Consider the following 19,653-nt stretch of genomic DNA (forward strand, 5'->3'; position numbering starts at 1 on the left):
CGGTCACTCTGTGTCTGTCTTGCCGCTTTCTAATCTTGTGTTGTTCAATTTCTGTTTACTGACCGCGTCCCAGTCCTATAAAATCTGACCCAACTTCTATAGCAAAAATTCCAGAGTTTCCAACATCCACAGTTGCCGATTGAACAAAGAAATACAGATAAGTCTTTGACCTACAACCACAATCGTCCCTGAAATTTGTTAAGTGAGTTTTGCCTCGTTTTATCCCCTTTCTGGACACCGTTGTTAAGTGAATCTCTGCAGTTGTTAAATTAGCAACGGTGGTTGTTAAGTGAATCCGGCTTCCCCAGTGGTGGGATTCAGCCAGTTCGCACCACTTCGGGAGAACCGGTTGTTAACTTTCTGAGCAGTTTGGCAAACTGGTTGTTGGAAGAAATCATTAGGGCAGAGAACCGGTTGTTCAATTACTTGAATCCCACCACTGGGCTTCCCCATAGACTTTGGTTGTCAGAAGGTCACCAAAGGGGATTATGTGACCCCGAGACACTGCAACCGTCATAAGTGTGAGTCAGTTGTCAAACATCTGACAAAGCCGAAGAGCCAGCACTGTCCGAAGATGTGTCCAATTTTAGCATTTACGTTCGTGAACCCAGTTCTATAATGCAGGATTTAGATGAATATCCCCCTCTTACTTTTCTTTCCTTGTAGATGGAAGATTCCGAAGGGACCGTGAGGCAGATTGGAGCGTTTTCTGAAGGCATCAACAACTTGACCGTAAGTCATTGTTTAATTGATACATTCCACTAGTCCTTCTGTCTTAAGAACTATGCAGAACAACTTTTCCTTCCTTCCTTTCCCCCTCCCTCCTTCCTTCCCTCCCTCCTTCCTTCCTTTCTTTCCCTCCCTTCTCCCTTTTTTCTCTTTTTCTCCTTCCTTTCCCTCCCTCCCTCCCTCCCTCCTTCCTTCCTTCCTTCCTTCCTTCCTTCCTTCCTTCCTTTTCTTTCTTCCTTCCTTCCTTCCTTCCTTTCTTTCTCTCTGTCTCTCTGTTTCTCTCCCTTCCTCCCTTCCCCTCCCTCCCTCCTTTCTTTCTTTCTCTCTCTTTCTTTTTCTTCCTTTTCTTCCTTCCTTCCTTCCTTTCTTTCTTTCTCTCTCTTTCTTTCTTCCTTCCTTCCTCTTCTTTCTCCCCTCCTTCTTTCTTTCTTTCTTTCTCTCTTTTTTCTTCCTTCCTTCCTTCCTTTCTCTTTGTCTCTCTCTTTCTTTCCTCCTTCCCTCCCTCCTCCTTCCTTCTCTTCCTTTCTTTCTTCTTCTTTCTTCTTTCTTTCCTTTTTTCCTTCCTTCCTTCTTCTTCTTCTTTCTTTCTTTCTTTCTTTCTCTTCTTTCTTTTCTTTCTTTCTTTCTTTCTCTTTCTTTCTTTCTTTCTTTCTTTCTTTCTTTCTTCCTTCCTTCCTTCCTTCTTTCTTTCCTTCTTTCTTTCTTTCTTTCTTTCTTTCTTTCTTTCTTTCTTTCTTTCTTTCTTTCTTTCTTTCTCCCCCCCCGTCTCTCTCCTTCCTTCCTTCCTTCCCTCCCTCCCTCCCTCCCTATGGTTTTTTTCCCCGCTCTCCCGCCAATTCATTCTTCCACTCTTTCTCTTCCTAGCACATGTTGAAGGAGGACGACATGTTCAGGGACTTGGCCACCCGTTCCCCCAGTGCCAGCATCACCGACGAGGACTCGAATGTGTGACCGGGGCAGCTGGGGAACCTATCTGGAGCCCTGCCGCTGTCTTGTACGTGATGGACACAGCACCTCGTGCGAAGTCATTTTTTTGCTTCCGGTTCGCAAGAACTGATGGCGGAGAGGGGAATGATCGTAAGAAGTCTTACCATCCAAGTTCTGGTAAATTGATGAGATGGGAAGAAAGGACCCACCCAACCCGTTTCCCTCCCCCACCTCCGGCGTCATAGCAATTTGTGCCATTCTTCTAAATAAGACTCGACAGCATAATGTTTTAGTGTGTACAATGTGCCATAATGTACCCTTGTAATTTTCTTTTTTACTCCAGTAATGCAAAAAAAAAAGGGGGGGGGAGAGGGGGGAGGAAAATAACCCTCTGCAGACCTCTGACATTAGCATCCGTGGCCAAGATAAAAAATAATAACAATTTTCCTCTTCTTTGAATTGGCCACGTGTTGAAAACCTTGTGTGATTTTTTTTTTTTTTTAAAAATGCCCGTTTTTATGAAAAAAAAATGTATTGAGTACATAATAGGCCAGACGTTTTATACTTATGATGTGTTTTCAAAGCCTAAAAACCCAGCTGGATCCTGGAGAAACCAATTCCAACCCTTCCAAATTGTTTGCACGGAACTCCCAATTCCTTTCCTTTCTTTCTCTCCCTCCTTCCTTCTTGCAAGAGGGATACATGCTCCCTGACACGGAGAACAAAATCCCTCGACAATTTCTCTGACCCTGCAGTTGTTGAAAACGGGCCCCCGTTTCCTTTTATAAAATAACAAGTTTTTTTTTTATAACGTTTTAAAGTTTAGGGGTTGCAACGGAAAATCTGGAAGCCAAGGCACGCCAGATTTATTTTTTCTTTCCTGGATTGCAAATATTACTTTTTTTTTTTTTACCTTTTAACGATGAGGAATTTTAGCCAACCCACGCTATTTTACAGTATTAAATTCAAATACGAAATCTTGCCTTTGAACCAGTGGTAGGTTCTCCTTACCTTTACTACCAGTTTGCATCGTGCCCGTGTGCTTCTGCGCATGCGCAGATCGCTTTGGATGACGTTCGGGTCAGTGGGCGGAGCCTCCCGCCGATTTTACCACCGGTTCTATAGAACCGGTGTGAACCGGGGGCAACCCACCACTGTTTTGAACGACCCGTTTACAATAACCTATTGAATGTTTATACATGTTAAAGATAAAGCATGGTTTTTTTACTTTTTTTTTTTTAAATGCTCAGACTTTACTCAGTAACAGTAACAGTGAGTTGGAAGGGACCTTAGAGGTCATCTGTACTAGAGATTTGAACCACCGAACTGCCGACTTTTCTGATCGACAATTCGGATTGAAAAACTTAGCCAGCCCCCCTCCTTCTCTCCCTCTCTTTTCCTGTTCCAATATCACTTTCGAATGTTTTAGTTTTAATTCCCCCTTTTTTCTGCCTGAAGCGATGGGGGATGCAAAAATTTGGAATTTACTGTCTGGATTATCGGCCGGTGCTGTAGAGATAGTGTGGACCTCAACATTGGAATTGCTGATCCAAAGATATATATTTTTTGCAAGAATCGCTAGATAGGTTTTAGTCAGAAATATAGTACTGAGATTAGCGGTTATCGGTGGATCCCTTCCATTGAATCTCATCGGTTCTTGGGATTGTAGCATTTTAGATTGGATAAAGACTTTCAACTTTCATCTTATCACATCTTGTTTCCTGAAAGGTTAATTTTTTGACAGTTAGTTGCCTTGACTCTCCTGCTTCAGATGAGCTTCAGTTTCATTTGGAGAGATGTCACATTGGGTGGAAATCAAATTCTTTGCCAATTGGTGCTAATCTAAGAATTCCTGCTACATTTATTTAGAGTTGGAGCCATGATTAAAAATTCATGGTGCTGTTGCTCTATAAAATTATCGGTTTTTGCCTTTTTAAAGTCTCGAAAAGCTTCCTCAGTACAGCAAGGATTCTTTTAATAATTTTCGAAATTGATTCACAACCGTTTTGTTTCTCAGCTTGTTCCGACGAAAGGCAGGCAACATTTGTAAATAAAGGTAGTTTATGAATTGAGGAGTTCACTTCTTTAGTTAAAAGCAAAACACTTCCCCTACCAGCAGCCCATTCAGGTTCCTTGGTAAAATTCGACTAATACAAAATTGTATCTTCTGCTGTCTTAAAAACAGATTTTGCACTATTTGGATAAAATATACCCAGAAAAATCAAGCTCAGATGCAAAAATCACGTTAATCCAAAGAATCAAATCGCAATGCAACCATTTTTTTAAAAAAAAAAGCTGTTATGCATTATGAAGAGAATCGGATATATTAATTTTTACTTATGATGAATATGGCTGTCTCTTTTTTTTTTCTGGTTAGGAAAATAGCTATTATTATTATTATTACTACGGGTCTGGGGAGAGTAATATAAGGCTCTTAATTAAGCCAAGGGGTTTATATAAATGCACACAAAATGAAATATCGTTATGGTATTTTGTTGGGATGTTTTGTGTACAACGAGGTCAGTGGAAATATATGTATTGCTGTGTTTAAAGAAATAAAAAACCTACTGAGAAATAAAATGGATCGTTTATTTACGTATTTGATGATAACTCAATGAACCTAATTTTCCTTCGTCCTCCTATTTCCCCCACAACCACCATGTTTTTTATTTTTATTTACATTTATACCGTGCCCTTCTCTGAAAACTCAGGGCGGCTTACAGTGTATAAGGCAATAGTCTCATTCTATTTGTATATTTATATACAAAGTCAACTTATTGCCCCCCCAACAATCTGGGTCCTCATTTTACCTACCTTATAAAGGATGGAAGGCTGAGTCAACCTTGGGCCTGGTGGGACTCAAGACTGCAGTAATTGCAAGCAGCGGTGTTAATAACAGGCTGTCTTACAGCCTGAGCCACCCACGATCCACGGCCCATATGTCAGATATATTGGGCCCAAAGTCACCCAGCTGGCATGTTGCTTTGGAATATTCCTTCCCTTGTTTCTGCAATCACATTTTCCAACAGGGGAAAAAAAATGACTCCAACATTCCAGCTAATCTGATCCCAAAAAAACCTTCCTTCTCTTGCAAGTTAAAAAAATAATAATAACCTCGTATAATTTTTCCACCTTCCTCCCCATTTCAATCCACTGAGTTGTTTGGAGAAAGCCACTCAACTCTTACTCATAACATTCCTAGGGAATGTATGAGTCACGGCTGCAGTGTGGTTATTTTGGTAGCCAGAGTAGCAGGCACAAGACACAAAGACAGAAATGTGGATTAGGGTCTCTGCAATTAATACGTTTTGTTCCAGAAACAGGTTATAAAAGAGGGAGCCAGTTGGGGGTGAAATGCTCCCGGTTCGGAACAGATCGGCTGATCCAGTAGCAATGGCAGTAGGTGGTTCGGAGAACCAGTAGCAAAAATCTCTGCCCCCCGTCCCCCCAATGCCCAGCTGAGCCACGCGATCGTCAGAGCCTTTTTTTTTACTTTTAAAAGCATTTTTTAACAACCTCTTCGACCGAAGAGGTTTTTGTATGTAAAAAAAATGCTTTTAAAGGGTTAAAACAAGGCTCTGACAATCCCAGCTGAGGTCAGAGGCTTTTTTTTTTTTTTTACTTTTAAAAGCATTTTTTAAAAGGTAAAAAAGCTGAAGCCTGCTAGGCAAAAAATGGGGGGGTTTCATTTGAGAGAAAGAAAGAGAAAGAAAGAAAGAAAGAAAGAAAGAAAGAAAGAAAGAAAGAAAGAAGAAAGAGGGAGGGAGGGAGGAAAAAGGAGAGGAAGGAAGGACTACAAACCTGGCACTTCAGAGGATAATCCAGAGCTGGAAGGGACCCGCAGGTCATCTAGTCCAACCCTGCTCCAGCAAGACATTGTTAATGAGTTTGTGTCTTTTGATCCCCCAATCACATAGCCACGCCCACCCAGTCACATGATCCCCACCAAGCCACACCCACAGAACCGGTAGGAAAGAAATTTCGATTTCACCATTGGAGCCCGTCATAGGCTGACTCGCTTCGTACAGGATTTGACGGCTCTTCGTGCAAAGAACTCATGGCAAAAAAATAATAATAAAAATCAATGGATGTTTAGAAAATAAAGTTTTTTTCCTTTATTACTTTGTCACCAAAGTGGCATTGCTAAGTGCCTCAATTATTTATTTACAGCTCCTCACTCAACTGATGGCGAACCTTCTCGGCACCAAGTGCCCAAACTGGAACCTACGTGTGCGCCAGTAGTGAAATTTAAAATTTGTTGCTACCAGTTCTGTGGGCGTGGCTTGGTGGTGGTGGGGTGTCATGTGGGCGTGACCAACTTTTTTTTTCTTTTTTAAAGCTTTTTTTTTTTTACTACTTATTCGCTGGAACCGGTAGTTAAAAAATGCTTTAAAAAAGAAAACAATACAGTAATTGAGACTAAATTGATTTTAAATCTAATAGCAGCAAGATTATTGATAGGTAGGACAGTATTGGAAGAAAAAAGAAGTACCCACAATAGAAGAATGGATATTGAAAGTTGCTAATTTGGCTGAGATGGCAAAAATCTCAGCCTTTTTGAAAGACGATACGCAAGAAAGATACTTAAAGGAACGGAAAAAATGGATTGACTATATTCAAAGTAGATATCAGATTAAGAGTTATCAGACTGCCTTTGAATGATTAGGATGTATTATTTCTGATTGTTTTGGAGGAAGTCAGGATTTGATGAGAATTGTAGGAGTATAACTGAGTTAGGAGGAAAATTTTTTTAGCATATGTTTGTTTTATTTTTAACTATACCTTGTGTTTGTTCTGGGAAGTGGGGGGGAGGGGGGCTGGGGGGGGAGGGGGGAAAGGGGAGGGAAAACTTTGTAAAACTTTTTCAATAAAAAAAAGAAAAGAAAAAAAAAGGTTCCAAGGATCTTTGTGGCAACCCCTGAGACATTGGAACACTGCTATCATGTCATCCCTTCTTTTCATTAAACTAGACATACTAATTCCATTCTTAGAATTCCATTCTTCATATGTTTTAGCCTCCAGTCCCCTAATCATCTTTGTTGCTCTTCTCTGCACTCTTTCTAGACTCTCAACATCTTTTTTACATCGTGGCGACCAAAACTGGATGCCGTATTCCAAGTGTGGCCTTACCAAGGCATTATAAAGTGGCACTAACACTTCACGTGATCTTGATTCTATCCCTCTGTTGTTGCAGCCCAGAACTGTGTTGGCTTTTTTGGCAGCTGCAGCACACTGCTGTCTCATATCTAAATGGTTGTCCACTAGGACTTCAAGATCCCTCTCACAGTTACTACTGTTGAGCAAGGTACCACATATACGGTAGTTGTGCATTTTGTTTTTCTTGCCTAAGTGTAGAACCTTCCTTTTTTTTCACCCTTGAATTTCATTTTGTTAGATAGCGTCCAATGCACAACGTGCTCATTGTTTTCTCTTTGTACGTGATCTTCTAAAAAGCGCCGAACACCAAACCAGGAGATTAAATAATAAAAAAAAGACCTTCCAATTGATTTTAACCCAACATTAATGAATCAAAAGAACTCGCAAGACCTCTTAAGGGGGGGAAAAAGTTTTATTTCTACCACAAAGAGTTGGAAAAAAGTCAAAGAGCTGAGTAGGCAGGTAAAGTAATACAAAACTGTTACGAACAGATCCGGTTCTTCTTCAGCCTCGGTATGGTTAGTAAAAGGTAAAAAGGCTGTTTTATTCACATTAAGCAAAAAGGAGCATGATGATAAACTTTTTATTTTCTGCAGCAGGGCGACAGTTGAGCAAAGAATCTAGTGCAGTGTTTTTTTAACCTTGGGCTGTATAAGATAGGTGGACTTCAACTCAACTTTGGCCTGTTTAAGCTAGGTGGACTTCAAACTCCCAGAATTGGCTTGTTGAAGCTAGGTGGACTTCAGCTCAACCTTGGGCTGTTGAAGCTAGGTGGACTTCAACTCAACCTTGGGCTGTTTAAGCTAGGTGGACTTCAAACTCCCAGAATTGGCCTGTTGAAGCTAGGTGGATTCCAACTCAACCTTGGGCGGTTTAAGCTAGGTGGACTTCAAACTCCCAGAATTGGCCTGTTGAAGCTAGGTGGATTCCAACTCAACCTTGGGCTGTTGAAGCTAGGTAGACTTCAACTCAACCTTGGGCTGTTTAAGGTAGGTGGACTTCAACTCAACCTTGGGCTGTTTAAGCTAGGTGGACTTCAACTCAACCTTGGCCTTTTTAAGCTAGGTAAACTTCAAACTCCCAGAATTGGCCTGTTGAACCTAGGTGGACTTCAACTCAACCTTGGGCTGCTTAAGGTAGGTGGACTTCAACTCAACCCTGGCTAGCCCATCGTCCACCTTTCAACACCTCCAAATTAAAATTTCTCCCCCCCACCAATGGAAGAGAATTCTGGGAGACGATTCTGTGTTTAGGGCCATCCTTTGGACTATTGTAGGTTTAGGGAGCCTCCCGTATATACAACCTTATTCCACCCTACGCAAAGCTCAGCTGCAAATTCTGTCCCTAGATAAAGGCCCAAAGGAAGAGTAGAGGCCGACTACTCCTTTCTGTCCTACGGGGTGTGACTTATTAAGAATTTCAAGATTCGACTTCCCTCTTTCACGTCCACAATTTGAGAAGGACAGAACCAATCAATTCGCTGCTTTCTAGACGAGTATGTTTCTGTGGGCTGTCCTGTCGAGCAATTTCTCCATCCCCCCACCCCTGTGCCAATGAAGAAGGACACAAACACACATGTTGGTGCAAAGACAGATGTGCATTTAAAGCTTTGGTGCAGAAAACAGCACGGAGAGCGAAGTCGCCTCCTTCACTTCTCCCTGGATCTCAGGGACAAAACTCTTTGGCGATACAAGAGGCCCAGCTAACGTTTGCCCATCTGGGATGAAAAGACCCAAAACTTCCTTCAATTGCCTTAGGACAGATTTGATTACACAGAGCAAAGCAAACGAGTAGGATCTACAACACGGTTAATCAGTCTAGCTGAGGCTCCTGCTTGTCAGGATTAGAAAGACACAAGGAGGGCGCAAGTTGGAAATCCACTGAACATCGGTTCCACTTCCGTTTTACTGGAGTTAGTTTCCGTTACCTGTTTTATTCCCAAGAGTTCTGTTCCTTCCTTCCACTTCTCCTTCCCCCTTCTACTTTCATCCCGACTCCCCGTTAGTAAGTAAACCACATCTCCTTGGTGTAACCCAATTTCTCCAGGTTGGGAATGCAGGCGTACTGGATCATGGGCGGTGGGCCGCACATCAGGATGAGGACGTCCTCTTGGGGTGGAGGCATGTGCTCCTTCAGCATCTCTTCGTTCACGAAGCCTTGGCTGTAATCCCACTCTGTGTTGGGAAAGACCACGTTTCTCTTATTATCTCTTTCAAAAAAAAAAAAGGCAACGGGATGCGCCCAGGATCTTCAAAGGGGGCTTTGAAATAGATGGGAACAGAAGAGAAATTCAGCCTGTTGTGACTCCAGCCCCCGAACCTGGCCCCTTGCCCGAAAATGACTCCGAGAGTGAGGGGGATGGGCCGGTAAGGCTTACCTCAGGAGCACCGATTCCTTTGGCTCGGCTCCAGAAGCCAGAACCAGACCAGTCAGAGGAAATAATGAGGCCATCATCCCCTGATTCCTCCCTTCCCCAGGCTACGCCTTCAGACCCAGCTGATAATAATAATCAAGCTTGGCTTGACCCGCGCTTCAGAAGATTAGAGAGGTGGCGTCATTAAAAGGAAGGGTGGGGCAGGAGCCCCACCCCACAGGATATATAAGGAGCTTTGGGACTGCTCTCACTCCACGGGAAGCAAAAGTTTAGCTGAACCGTTTCAAAAAGAGCTGAAAGTCTTGCTACGTGAGTCATTTGTTTGAACTTTGGCAGGCAGCTGCGATTTCTCTGCCAGGACTGATAAGAGCCGTGAATCCACTGGCTGAAGGCCAGCTCGTGGGTCTGAAGTGGGGAAGGAGACAGAACACAGCCAGTTCGGATCAGTTTGGGCGAGCTGGTACCCCCACCGATTAACTAGCCCCGCCCACTCACCCCCGCCCTATCCTGTCCTTGTATTTCCTGCTTTCTAGCTCGTCTCAATCGCTCGGTACAACTGATTACCCTCCTCCTCGCTATTCTACTTATTCTAGGACGACATCTTGGGGTGGCGGTATGTGTTCCTTGAGCCTTGGCTCTAATCCCACTCTGTGTTGGGAAAGACCACGTTTCTCTTCTGCGCCCAGGGTCTTCAGAGGGGGCTTTGAAATAGATGGGGACAGAAGTGGGATTCAACCGGTTCGGATCGGTTTGGGTGAACTGGTAGCTCTGACGATAAGTTGGCCCCGCCCACTCACCCCCGCCTTTGTATTTCCTGCTTTCTAGCTCATCTCAATCGCGCGGCACAGCTGATTTCCCACCTCCCTCGCTATTCTACTTACCGTTGCTGACTTGGAAAGTAAGTAGCTGAGCTTCTAAAAGTTCCATTTTCAGCGCTGCACACGAAGTGTTTTACACAAACATGGGCGTGCAGAGCATGGATGCATGCACTAACTGGTTGTTAAACCAGCAGCATCCCACCACTAGGACAAATAGTCTCTTCATCGACAGCAGGGGTCTCCAACCTTGGTCCCTTTAAGACTTGTGGACTTCAACTCCCAGAGTTCCTCAGCCAGCTTTGCTGGCTGAGGGACTCTGGGAGTTGAAGTCCACAAGTCTTAAAGGGACCAAGGTTGAAGAACCCTGATCTACAGCACCTTCCATCAATTCCATCCCTTTCTCACGATTGAACAGTATGGGTGGGCACATTTTTTAACTCTAAAATCTAGAATTAATAGCGTATTTTCAAGCTTTCTACCATTGAACAGACCTGCCTGAATGAGCATAAAATACCCTAGTTTTGAGGTTGAAGTAGGCAAATTTTGGATCACTCTGTACCCAGAACCTCCTATGAGACACCTACATGTGTCTACTAATCCTTGGGGGTTACCTAACCCTACACTTAGCTGTCATTTCTCTCAATGGTACCCTTCAATGTTTGATCAAAGGGGCCGTTACAGTAGTGGCCAAAATTGTGGAAACCTTTTGGGAAAAGTGTATTTTTGAGGCTTGATGGCTAATAACACCACCTTTTGGGGGAGTTTCAAGATAATCCTATTCCACTGCTGGAATGGCCTGGGAATAGCCCAGACCTTCACCCAATTGAAAATCTATGGAGCCAACTTGTTAGTCAGAAGCGACCCAGCAATAAAACCCAGTTAATAGAATCAATCATTTAATCTTGGTTTCACATGATAACAGCTGCAGAACTAAAAGACTTGGTCCACTCCATGGGAAGACGTTGTAAGGCCATAATTCATGCTAAAGGTTACCCAACTAAGTATTAACTGACATGATGATAATCTTTGTGTGTCTCGTTTCTTCTATTGTGATAATTTTTGTACGTCTTGTTTTTTTCTACGTGTTTCACTTTTCTTCTTTCTACTGTAACTGCTATTCGAATAGCAAATCCTTCCTAAAAGTTATTGCATTACATGCTTGATTAAAAGATCTTTCCATTGATATATAATTTTATGGTACTACGCAAAAAAAAAAAAAAGGATGTCATTAGTTAGTTTTAGAAAATACACTTTTCCCAAAAGGTTTCCACAATTTTGGCCACTACTGTAAGCAAATTGCCACTCCGAGGAGGGCTCCCCTAATTTGGGTTTGATACAAGAAAGTATCTGTAGCTCAGGGTTTAAATGAGGAGTCCTTGGTGCTCTCTGAGCTTGGCAGTTTTCTTGCAGACGTTTCATGACCCAACTAGGTAACATCATCAGTGCTAGAAGGGAGTGGGGTTTGCTGAGAAGAGGAGAAGGAAAAAGGGAGGAGGATTGTGGGGTCCTTGGTGGTCTCAGAGCTTGGTGGTTTTCTTGCAGACATTTCAGTTCCAAAAGAACCTACTGTCAACCATCTCTTGAAGACTTGCCAAGAAAACAGTATGGAGGCTTCTAATACATCCCCCAAAAGTTGAGTTTGAATTGAGGAAGGTCCACAGATGGTAAGATAACCATCCGAAATGAGATGAGGGGTTCATTTAAAAAGTTAACTGAGGTCAAGCATAGATTAATACGTGGATGGGAAAATCCTAGAATTGCAAACTAGGGTAATGAGCTGGAAAAACATTGGCCATCAGCAGTTAGGTGTGATTCCATGAGGATTTTACAGGGCTCTGTTAATATTCAGCCACTAAGCAGAATTTTAACTGTATGTTGGATTACTTACTCTCAGGGGCCCTGTCCAATGTGTACCACAGCTTAAACTGGGCTGAATGTTGAGCTCGCACTTCCTCGAGTTCTGGGCGCAGCAAGATGTCACTTTCAGTCTGTCCCGGAAACAACAATATTGTCATTTTTATCTCACACATTCGTTACTGAACAACTTAGAATATTGATTCCCTCTTTAAAAAAAACCCACGAAAAGAAATTGTGAAACCAGAGCTATAGCGAATCACCCTGGAAGCAAAATTTAAGCCATCAAAATTTGTTTGATTGTGGATGGTCCATCCATCCATCCATCCATCCACTCATCCTTCCTTCCTTCCTTCCTTCCTTCCATCCATCCACCCATCCATCTATCCACCCATCCACCTACCCACCCACCCACTCATCCATCTATCCATCCATCCATCTTATCTGTCCTTCCTTCCTTCCTTCCTTCCATCCATCCTCCCACTCACTCACCCATCCATCCATCCATCCTTCCTTTCCTTCGATCCATCCATCCATCTGTTTATCCATTCATCCATCCATCCTTCCTTCTCTTTCCAGCCAGCCAGCCACCCATACCCATCCATCCACCCATCCTTCCTTCCATCCATCCATCCATCCATCCATCCATCCTTCGTTCCTTCCTTCTTTCCTTCAATCCATCCATCCATCCATCCGTTCATCCATCCATCCTATCTGTTCTTCCTTCCTTCCTTCCTTCCTTCCTTCCATCCATCCTCCCACTCACTCACCCATCCATCCATCCATCCATCCTTCCTTCTTTCCTTCGATCCATCCATCCATCTGTTTATCCGTTCATCCATCCATCCTTCCTTCTTTCTTTCCAGCCAGCCATACCCATCCATCCATCCTTCCTTTTTCTTTCCAGCCAGCCACCCATACCCATCCATCCATCCGTCATCCATCCATCTATCCATCCATCCATCTTATCTGTTCCTTCCTTCCTTCCTTCCTTCCTTCCTTCCTTCCTTCCTTCCTTCCTTCCTTCCTTCCTTCCTTCCTTCCTTCCTTCCTTCCATCCATCCATCCATCCTCCCCCTAACTCACCCATCCATTCATCTTTCCTTCTTTCCTTCGATCCATCCATCCATCCGTTCATCTATCCATCCTTCCTTTTTTCTTTCCAGCCAGCCAGCCACCCATACCCATCCATCCACCCATCCTTCCTTCCATCCGTCCATCCATCCATCCATCCATCCTTCGTTCCTTCCTTCTTTCCTTCAATCCATCCATCCATCCGTTCATCCATCCATCCTATCTGTTCTTCCTTCCTTCCTTCCTTCCTTCTTCCTTCCATCCATCCTCCCACTCACTCACCCATCCATCCATCCATCCATCCTTCCTTCTTTCCTTCAATCCATCCATCCATCCGTTCATCCATCCATCCTTCCTTCTTTCTTTCCAGCCAGCCAGCCAGCCATACCCATCCATCCACCCATCCTTCCTTCCATCCATCCATCCATCCATCCATCCATCCATCCATCAATCCATCCATCCTTCCTTCTTTCTTTCCAGCCAGCCAGCCACACCCACCCACCCACCCACGCACCCATCCATCCATCCATCCATCCACCCACCCACTCATCCATCTAAAAATGTAGACAGACAGAAGACAGACAGACCAGGAACAAAAAGCAAAACAAGCAAAATTTTGAACCTCAAAGAAGGTTAACTACTGGCAGTAATCTTTGAGTCTACTCAAAAAATAATTCCCCTTTCATGTGAATGAAGGATGCTGGACTATTATCAAAGTTCAGAGTAATTACACTGAATTGAAAAGCATTTGTTCTGAGCTGTTAATCGCCATGCCGAAGTGTTCCACTGCTTTAAAATGAATCTATTTCATTGGGTTTTCTGTCTAGAATACTTTAAACCATTTCTGGTTGAGAGGATTTACAATGATCAAGCCGCTCTTGTGAGAATGACTTAATTGGAGAAGATTTTTGGTTTGGGGTAGAGGGAAACTTGATTTGCTCTGTTCTTGCATTAACCAATTTTCCACTAGAAGCAGCTAACTTAAGTATCTATGGAGATTCACACCCATCCAGGTCATGGTTGTCCCAAAGGTGTTTTTTTCAAGAGGCAACTGGACTTTCTTTTTCTTCGAAGATGTTTTGTTTCTCATCCAAGAAGCTTCTTCAGTTCTAGCTGGATGGAGGGGAACGGAAGGATTTATATTCCTTGTAGGCAGCTGGTCATTTGCATCCTTTTTAGAGAGACGCTGAGGCTACATGGAAGTTTATCTGTGGCCTCAGGGTCACTTGAGTGGTGCAAATGGGTGTGGAGCCTTCTTGGAACTGCTAAAACTGCCCATTTGCACTACACAGGTGGCCCTGAGGACACAGATAAACCTCCAAGTGGCCTCAACGACCCTCTAAAACAGGGGTCTCCAACCTTGGTCCCTTTAAGACTTGTGGACTTCAACTCCCAGAGTCCCTCAGCCAGCAAAGCTGGCTGAGGGACTCTGGGAGTTGAAGTCCACAAGTCTTAAAGGGACCAAGGTTGGAGACCCCTGCTCTAAAAGGATGCAAATGACCAGCTGTCTGCAAGGAGTATCAATCCTTCCATCCTCCACCATCCAGTCAGAGCTGAAGAAGCTTCTTGGATGAGAAGTGAAACATCTTCAAACGAAAAAAAAACCAGAAAGTCCAGTTGCCTCTTGAAAAAAAAAAAAAACAACAACACCTTTGGGATAGTTAACTTAAGCATTTTTCTCATTATTTCCTCAAAAAAATAAATAAATAAAAAAGATGAAAGGATCCAGAGCGAAGCTGGAACATTACAAGAATGGCTGCTGAGATTGGGTCTTCTAGAAGAACCAGACTCTTGCTTGTAGCAATTGGAAAGATATAAGCAAGGCCTACAATTTCACTTACGCTTCTTTTGAAAATTCGGTCTAATGAAAATGGTGGAACAAATATCTTGAGTAAATCTACACAAGGCCTGAAGATTGCTAGCATGAAACATCAGCACCTGTTTTATTTATTCTCCACAACATACGACCGTCGGTCCGATATGCTCTCTCTGCTCCTTAGAGTAAGCGAGCCAAGAAAAACATCCTACCTGGTTAGCGAAGAGTAAATGGCAAATGGTGGGATCTTCCTCATCCTTTACAATCGCTCGAATGAGTTGCAACATGGGAGTAATTCCTTCAGGGGGAAAAGAGAGAGGGGGGCAGGGAGGGAGGGAGAGAAAGAGAGGAGAGAGATAGGAAGGGAGAGAGAGAAAGGGAGAGAGAGAGAGAAAGGGAGGGAGGAAGGGAAGGAAGGAGGGAGAGAAAGAGGAGAAAGAGAGAAAGGGAGGGAGAGAAAGAGAGAGAGAGATAAAGGGAGGAAGAGAGATATAAAGGGAAGGAAGGAGAGAAAGAGAGGAGAGAGAGGGAGGAAGGGAGATAAAGAGATAATGGGAGGGAGGAAGGGAGGGAGGGAAAGAGAGGAGAGAGGGAGGGAGGAACAGATAAAGAGAAAGGCAGGGAAGGAGGAAGAGATAGAGAAGAGAGAGAGAGGAAGCAAGACAGATAACGGGAGGAAGGGAGGGAGAGAAAGGAAGGGAGGAAGGGGAGGAAAGAGGGAGAGAAAGAGAGAGAAAGGCAGGGAAGGAGGGAGAGAAAGGGAGAGAAAGGCAGGGAAAGAGGGAGAGAAAGAGGAAGGGAGAGAGAGAGAGGGAGGGAGAGAAAGAGAGAAAGGCAGGGAAGGAGGGAGAGAAAGGGAGGGAGAGAAAGAGAGATAAAGGGAGGGAGATAGAGGGAGATAGAGATAAAGGGAGGGAGGAAGGGAGGGAGAGAAAGAGAGAAAGGCATGGAAGGAGGGAGAGAAAGAGGAAGGGAGAGATAAAGGGAGGAAAGAGAGAGAGAGAAAGAAAGGGAGGGAGGGAGGAAGAGGGGGAGGAGAGAGAGAGAGAAAGAGGGAGAGGGAGAGGGAGAGAAAGACGGTGAGAGAGAAGGCAGGGAAGGAGGGAGAGAAAGAGAGGAGAGGTAGGGAGAGAGAAAAAGGGAGGGAGGGAGGGAGGGAAAGAGATAGAGGAAGGGAGAGAGAGAAAGGGAGGAAGGGAAAGAAAGAGAGAGAGAGGAAGGGAGAAAAAGGGAGTGAAATAAATGGTTAAATGAATCTTGTCCAGATCTGTAGGAGAAGACCAGTAAGAACTGGAGGTGGAGTTAAGTGAGCCATCAGCCTGGAATCCTGCTACTGCCACAAACGTTCTAACTCCAACCCCTCTTGAATTCCATCGACTCTTTATCTAGTGCCAATTTAATGCTGAATATTAATTGACCAGATCCTTGTGAGCAGGCACGGTCACTAAACCATCTTAACTGGAAGTTAACGGGTAATTCTTCGCACCTGACACATCCCACTGTACAAGCAAAGGCGGGAAAACACCATTTCTGAGTACCTGTTCCACCGGCGATCATCCCGACGTATTTCACCTGCTTAAGAACGGGTTCGGATTTCTTGTCTGGACGAATAGCAAACAAACCTGGAGGGAGGAAAAAACAAACAAACGAACAGGGATGAGGAAGTGGATTGGCGGCACGCCAAACGTCTCAAATCCAAGACATGTGCTTGGAATGCCCATCGATGTCAGATTTGACATCTTTTGCCCACTCCTAATCTCAGTGAAGAATACTTGTCAAATACCTTATTAAAAAAACAAAAAACCACAACGGGGAAAATTGTCCAAATGTAACCTGTATTCAGAGGTGGTGTTGTGATTCCAGCCCCCGAACCTGACCCCATGCCCGAAAGTGACTCTGAGAGTGAGGGGGAAGGGCCGGTAAGGCTTATCTCAAGGAGCACCGATGCCTTTGGCCCGGCTCCAGGAGCCAGAACCAGACCAGTCGGAGGACGTAATTAGGCCGTCACTCCGATTCCTCCCTTTCCCAGGCTACGCCTTCAGACCCAGCTAATAATAATAATCAAGCTTGGCTTGACCCGCGCTTCAGAAGATTAGAGAGGCGCCGTCATCAAAGGGAAGGGTGGGGCAGGAGCCCCACCCCACAGGATATATAAGGGGCTTTGGGACTGTTCTCACTCCACGGGAAGCAAAAGATTAGCTGAACCGTTTCAAAGAGAGCTGAAAGTCTTGCTACGTGAGTCATTTGTTTGAACTTTGGCAGGCAGCTGCGATTTCTCTGCCAGGATTGATAAGAGCGGTGAATCCACTGGCTGAAGGCCAGCTCGTGGGTCTGAAGTGGGGAAGGAGACAGAACAGATGGGCTGCTGCCAGTTCGGACTGGTTCAGGCGAACCGGTAGTTCCGACCGCCGGCTGGGCCTGCCCACTTGCCCCGGTGCTATCCCATCCTATATATCTGACTCTCTGGCTCGCTCGCCCAGCTGATCTCTATGCCTCGCCCGCTTTACTCATTGTGGCTGCCCGAGAAGGTGTGCTGGAACCCGCGCGCATAAAATCGCTGTGTGTTTGAAGCCCCGCACGCGCGCGAGTGCACGCTCGCATTTATGGTCCTCCACTGGGCGAACTGGTTATTGACTTACAACCGTTCGAAGCCACAATGGACCAACTTGGGGATTACTTCAAAATCATGCCACTTGGGCCCTCCCCTGCGGTCACACGGCTGAACTTTGGTTGCTTAGTAACTGGGATGTATTTACAAGCATGGTCACCTAAACATCTCCACCAAAAGTTGGCATTTACTTCCAGTTTTGGGCAAAACCACACCCATAATGAACCATGGCTTCACTTAAGAACCACAGTGGCCCCTTTGTGACCACGGTTGCCGTCACATTCACTCACAACCCAGAAAAAATGGTCGTAAAATGGGATCGGTCACATGATGGCTGTGATGGGCAGGCTCCACAACAGCCATAAGTTCGAGAACTCCTTGTAGGATAAATCAGAGAGGAAAGCGACCTTCTCCAACTTGATATTCAGTTTCCAGAGACTCACCTTTTCCCTTGTAAACGAGCAATCCACTAGGTCCCCGAAAATCAATGGTGTCCCCCATCCTTAGGCTCTCCAAATACTGGGACATTTTCCCCCCTTCTGGAAATTTGGGGTGAACCCCTTTGAAATAGATCTGTAGGGGAGAAAACACCGTTAAAAATGTGCAGATGAGAAAGACGAAGTCATTCAGAGGCCTACAAATCCATGCTGCTCAAGGCAGATGGACCATTACACCATGTATATTTAAAAGACGCCTGTAAGTTTGTAATCGCATCACACCAGGAACGCTTGTACCCTGGAACAATTTCACAACTGATTCCTCTGAAGGTCTATTGAAGGTCAGCTTGCATTATCTCAGAACCGTATCTATCTATTTATCACCTCTCTCTCTCTTATCTATCTATCATTATCATATATGTATGTATGTATGTATGTATGTATGTATGTATGTATCTATCTATCTATCTATCTATCTATCTATCTATCTATCTATCTATCTATCTATCTATCTATCTATCTATCCTCTCTCTCTCTCTCTCTCTCTCTCTCTCTCTCTCTCTCACTATATATATATATATATATATATATATATATATATATATATATATATATATATATATATATATAGGTCTTTGGTTGTTCGGGTTTTCTCCGCGTAAAATTGGAAGTGTCTTGGCGACGTTTCGAAGTCTCATTCGTCATCTTCAGGCTTCAGCTTCGTGCTTCTGGGAGCAATGTGTGATTGCAGCTGTTTCTTCCTTTTTAACTGCTGGTGGGGGTTTGAACTGATTGGGTGGGAGCTTGGCTGTGCTCTGATTGGATGGGGTTTTTTTGTGCTCTGATTGGCTGGGGGTGTGTCCTGTTTGGGTGGGGGCTTGGTTGTGCTCAGATTAGTCTGAGTTGCAGGGGGATTTGAGCTGGTGAGCTGCACTGCTGCTGTTTGGCTTCGTGTTCGTGGTCGTGCTACATCTTCATAGTGGGTGTCAGTCTGCTGCATGTATGGATTGGAGGGGTTTGAAATGGCTGATGTTGCAGCTGTGGTCTGGCTTCTGGTCCTTGGTCATGCTTCCTGATCAGTGTGGGTTTGGGTCTGCTTTCTGGGTGGAGAGAGAGACCTACAAAGACCTACATATATATGATATGATCTCTCCTATCTATCTATCTATCTATCTATCTATCTATCTATCTATCTATCTATCTATCTATCTATCTATCTATCTATCTATCTATCTATCCTCTTCTATCTATCTATCTATCTATCTATCTATCTATCTATCTATCTATCTATCATCTTTCCTCTCATCCATCCATCCATCCATCCATCCATCCATCCATCCATCTACCTATCTATCCATCCATCCATCCATCCATCCATCCATCCATCCATCCATCCATCCTCCCTCATCTATCTATCTCTATCTATCTATCTATCCTCTTCTATCTATCTATCTATCTATCTATCTATCTATCTATCTATCTATCTATCTATCTATCTATCTATCTATCTATCTATCTATCTATCTATCTATCATCTCGCTCTCATCTATCTACAGCTAGATATTCACACACACACATATATATGTATATATATATCTGTATACCTATATGTATGTGTATACACACACACAAACAAAACAAACAAACAAACAAACAAACAAAATCAAACCAGAGACTTTTCTTTTAGGCTTAATGGACAAAGAACATGAGGAGAATGTCTGGGACTTCGCTGTTATATGTTGAGAGCAGCAAGAACGCTTTATGCAGAAAAAACGGAAAGATACTTTGATCCCCACAATGGAGGAACGGCTGGGAAAACTGAGGGAACTAGCAGAGATGGCTAAATTAACGACTTTAAT

At 44.0% G+C, this 19,653-nt stretch overlaps 2 protein-coding genes across 3 annotated transcripts in view; one reads left to right on the forward strand and one right to left on the reverse strand.

The window, feature by feature from the left end:
* PPFIBP1 (PPFIA binding protein 1) overlaps positions 1-4,236 on the forward strand; it is a 112,372-nt gene extending 108,136 nt beyond the window's left edge. The window contains exons 31-32 of the mRNA XM_058190481.1: positions 667-732; positions 1,594-4,236. Coding sequence (XP_058046464.1) covers positions 667-732; positions 1,594-1,680 — 153 coding nt within the window. The 3' untranslated portion in view covers positions 1,681-4,236. The remainder of the gene's footprint in view (positions 1-666; positions 733-1,593) is intronic.
* A 2,970-nt stretch (positions 4,237-7,206) lies between these two features.
* The window catches only part of LOC131202149 (NADH-cytochrome b5 reductase 3), a 40,763-nt gene continuing 28,316 nt past the window's right edge, over positions 7,207-19,653 (reverse strand). Inside the window, exons 5-9 of one of the 2 annotated variants that reach the window (XM_058190815.1) lie at positions 17,801-17,930; positions 16,288-16,371; positions 14,962-15,047; positions 11,894-11,993; positions 7,207-8,987 (exon numbers count right to left, since the gene is read on the reverse strand). In XM_058190815.1, coding sequence (XP_058046798.1) covers positions 8,815-8,987; positions 11,894-11,993; positions 14,962-15,047; positions 16,288-16,371; positions 17,801-17,930 — 573 coding nt within the window. In that variant the 3' untranslated portion in view covers positions 7,207-8,814. Of the gene's footprint in view, positions 8,988-9,809; positions 9,836-11,893; positions 11,994-14,961; positions 15,048-16,287; positions 16,372-17,800; positions 17,931-19,653 lie in introns of those variants that run through there. The other variant, XM_058190816.1, reaches the window with a different exon arrangement.

Source organism: Ahaetulla prasina, chromosome 7, assembly GCF_028640845.1.
Source record: "Ahaetulla prasina isolate Xishuangbanna chromosome 7, ASM2864084v1, whole genome shotgun sequence".
Classification (NCBI taxonomy): domain Eukaryota; kingdom Metazoa; phylum Chordata; class Lepidosauria; order Squamata; family Colubridae; genus Ahaetulla; species Ahaetulla prasina.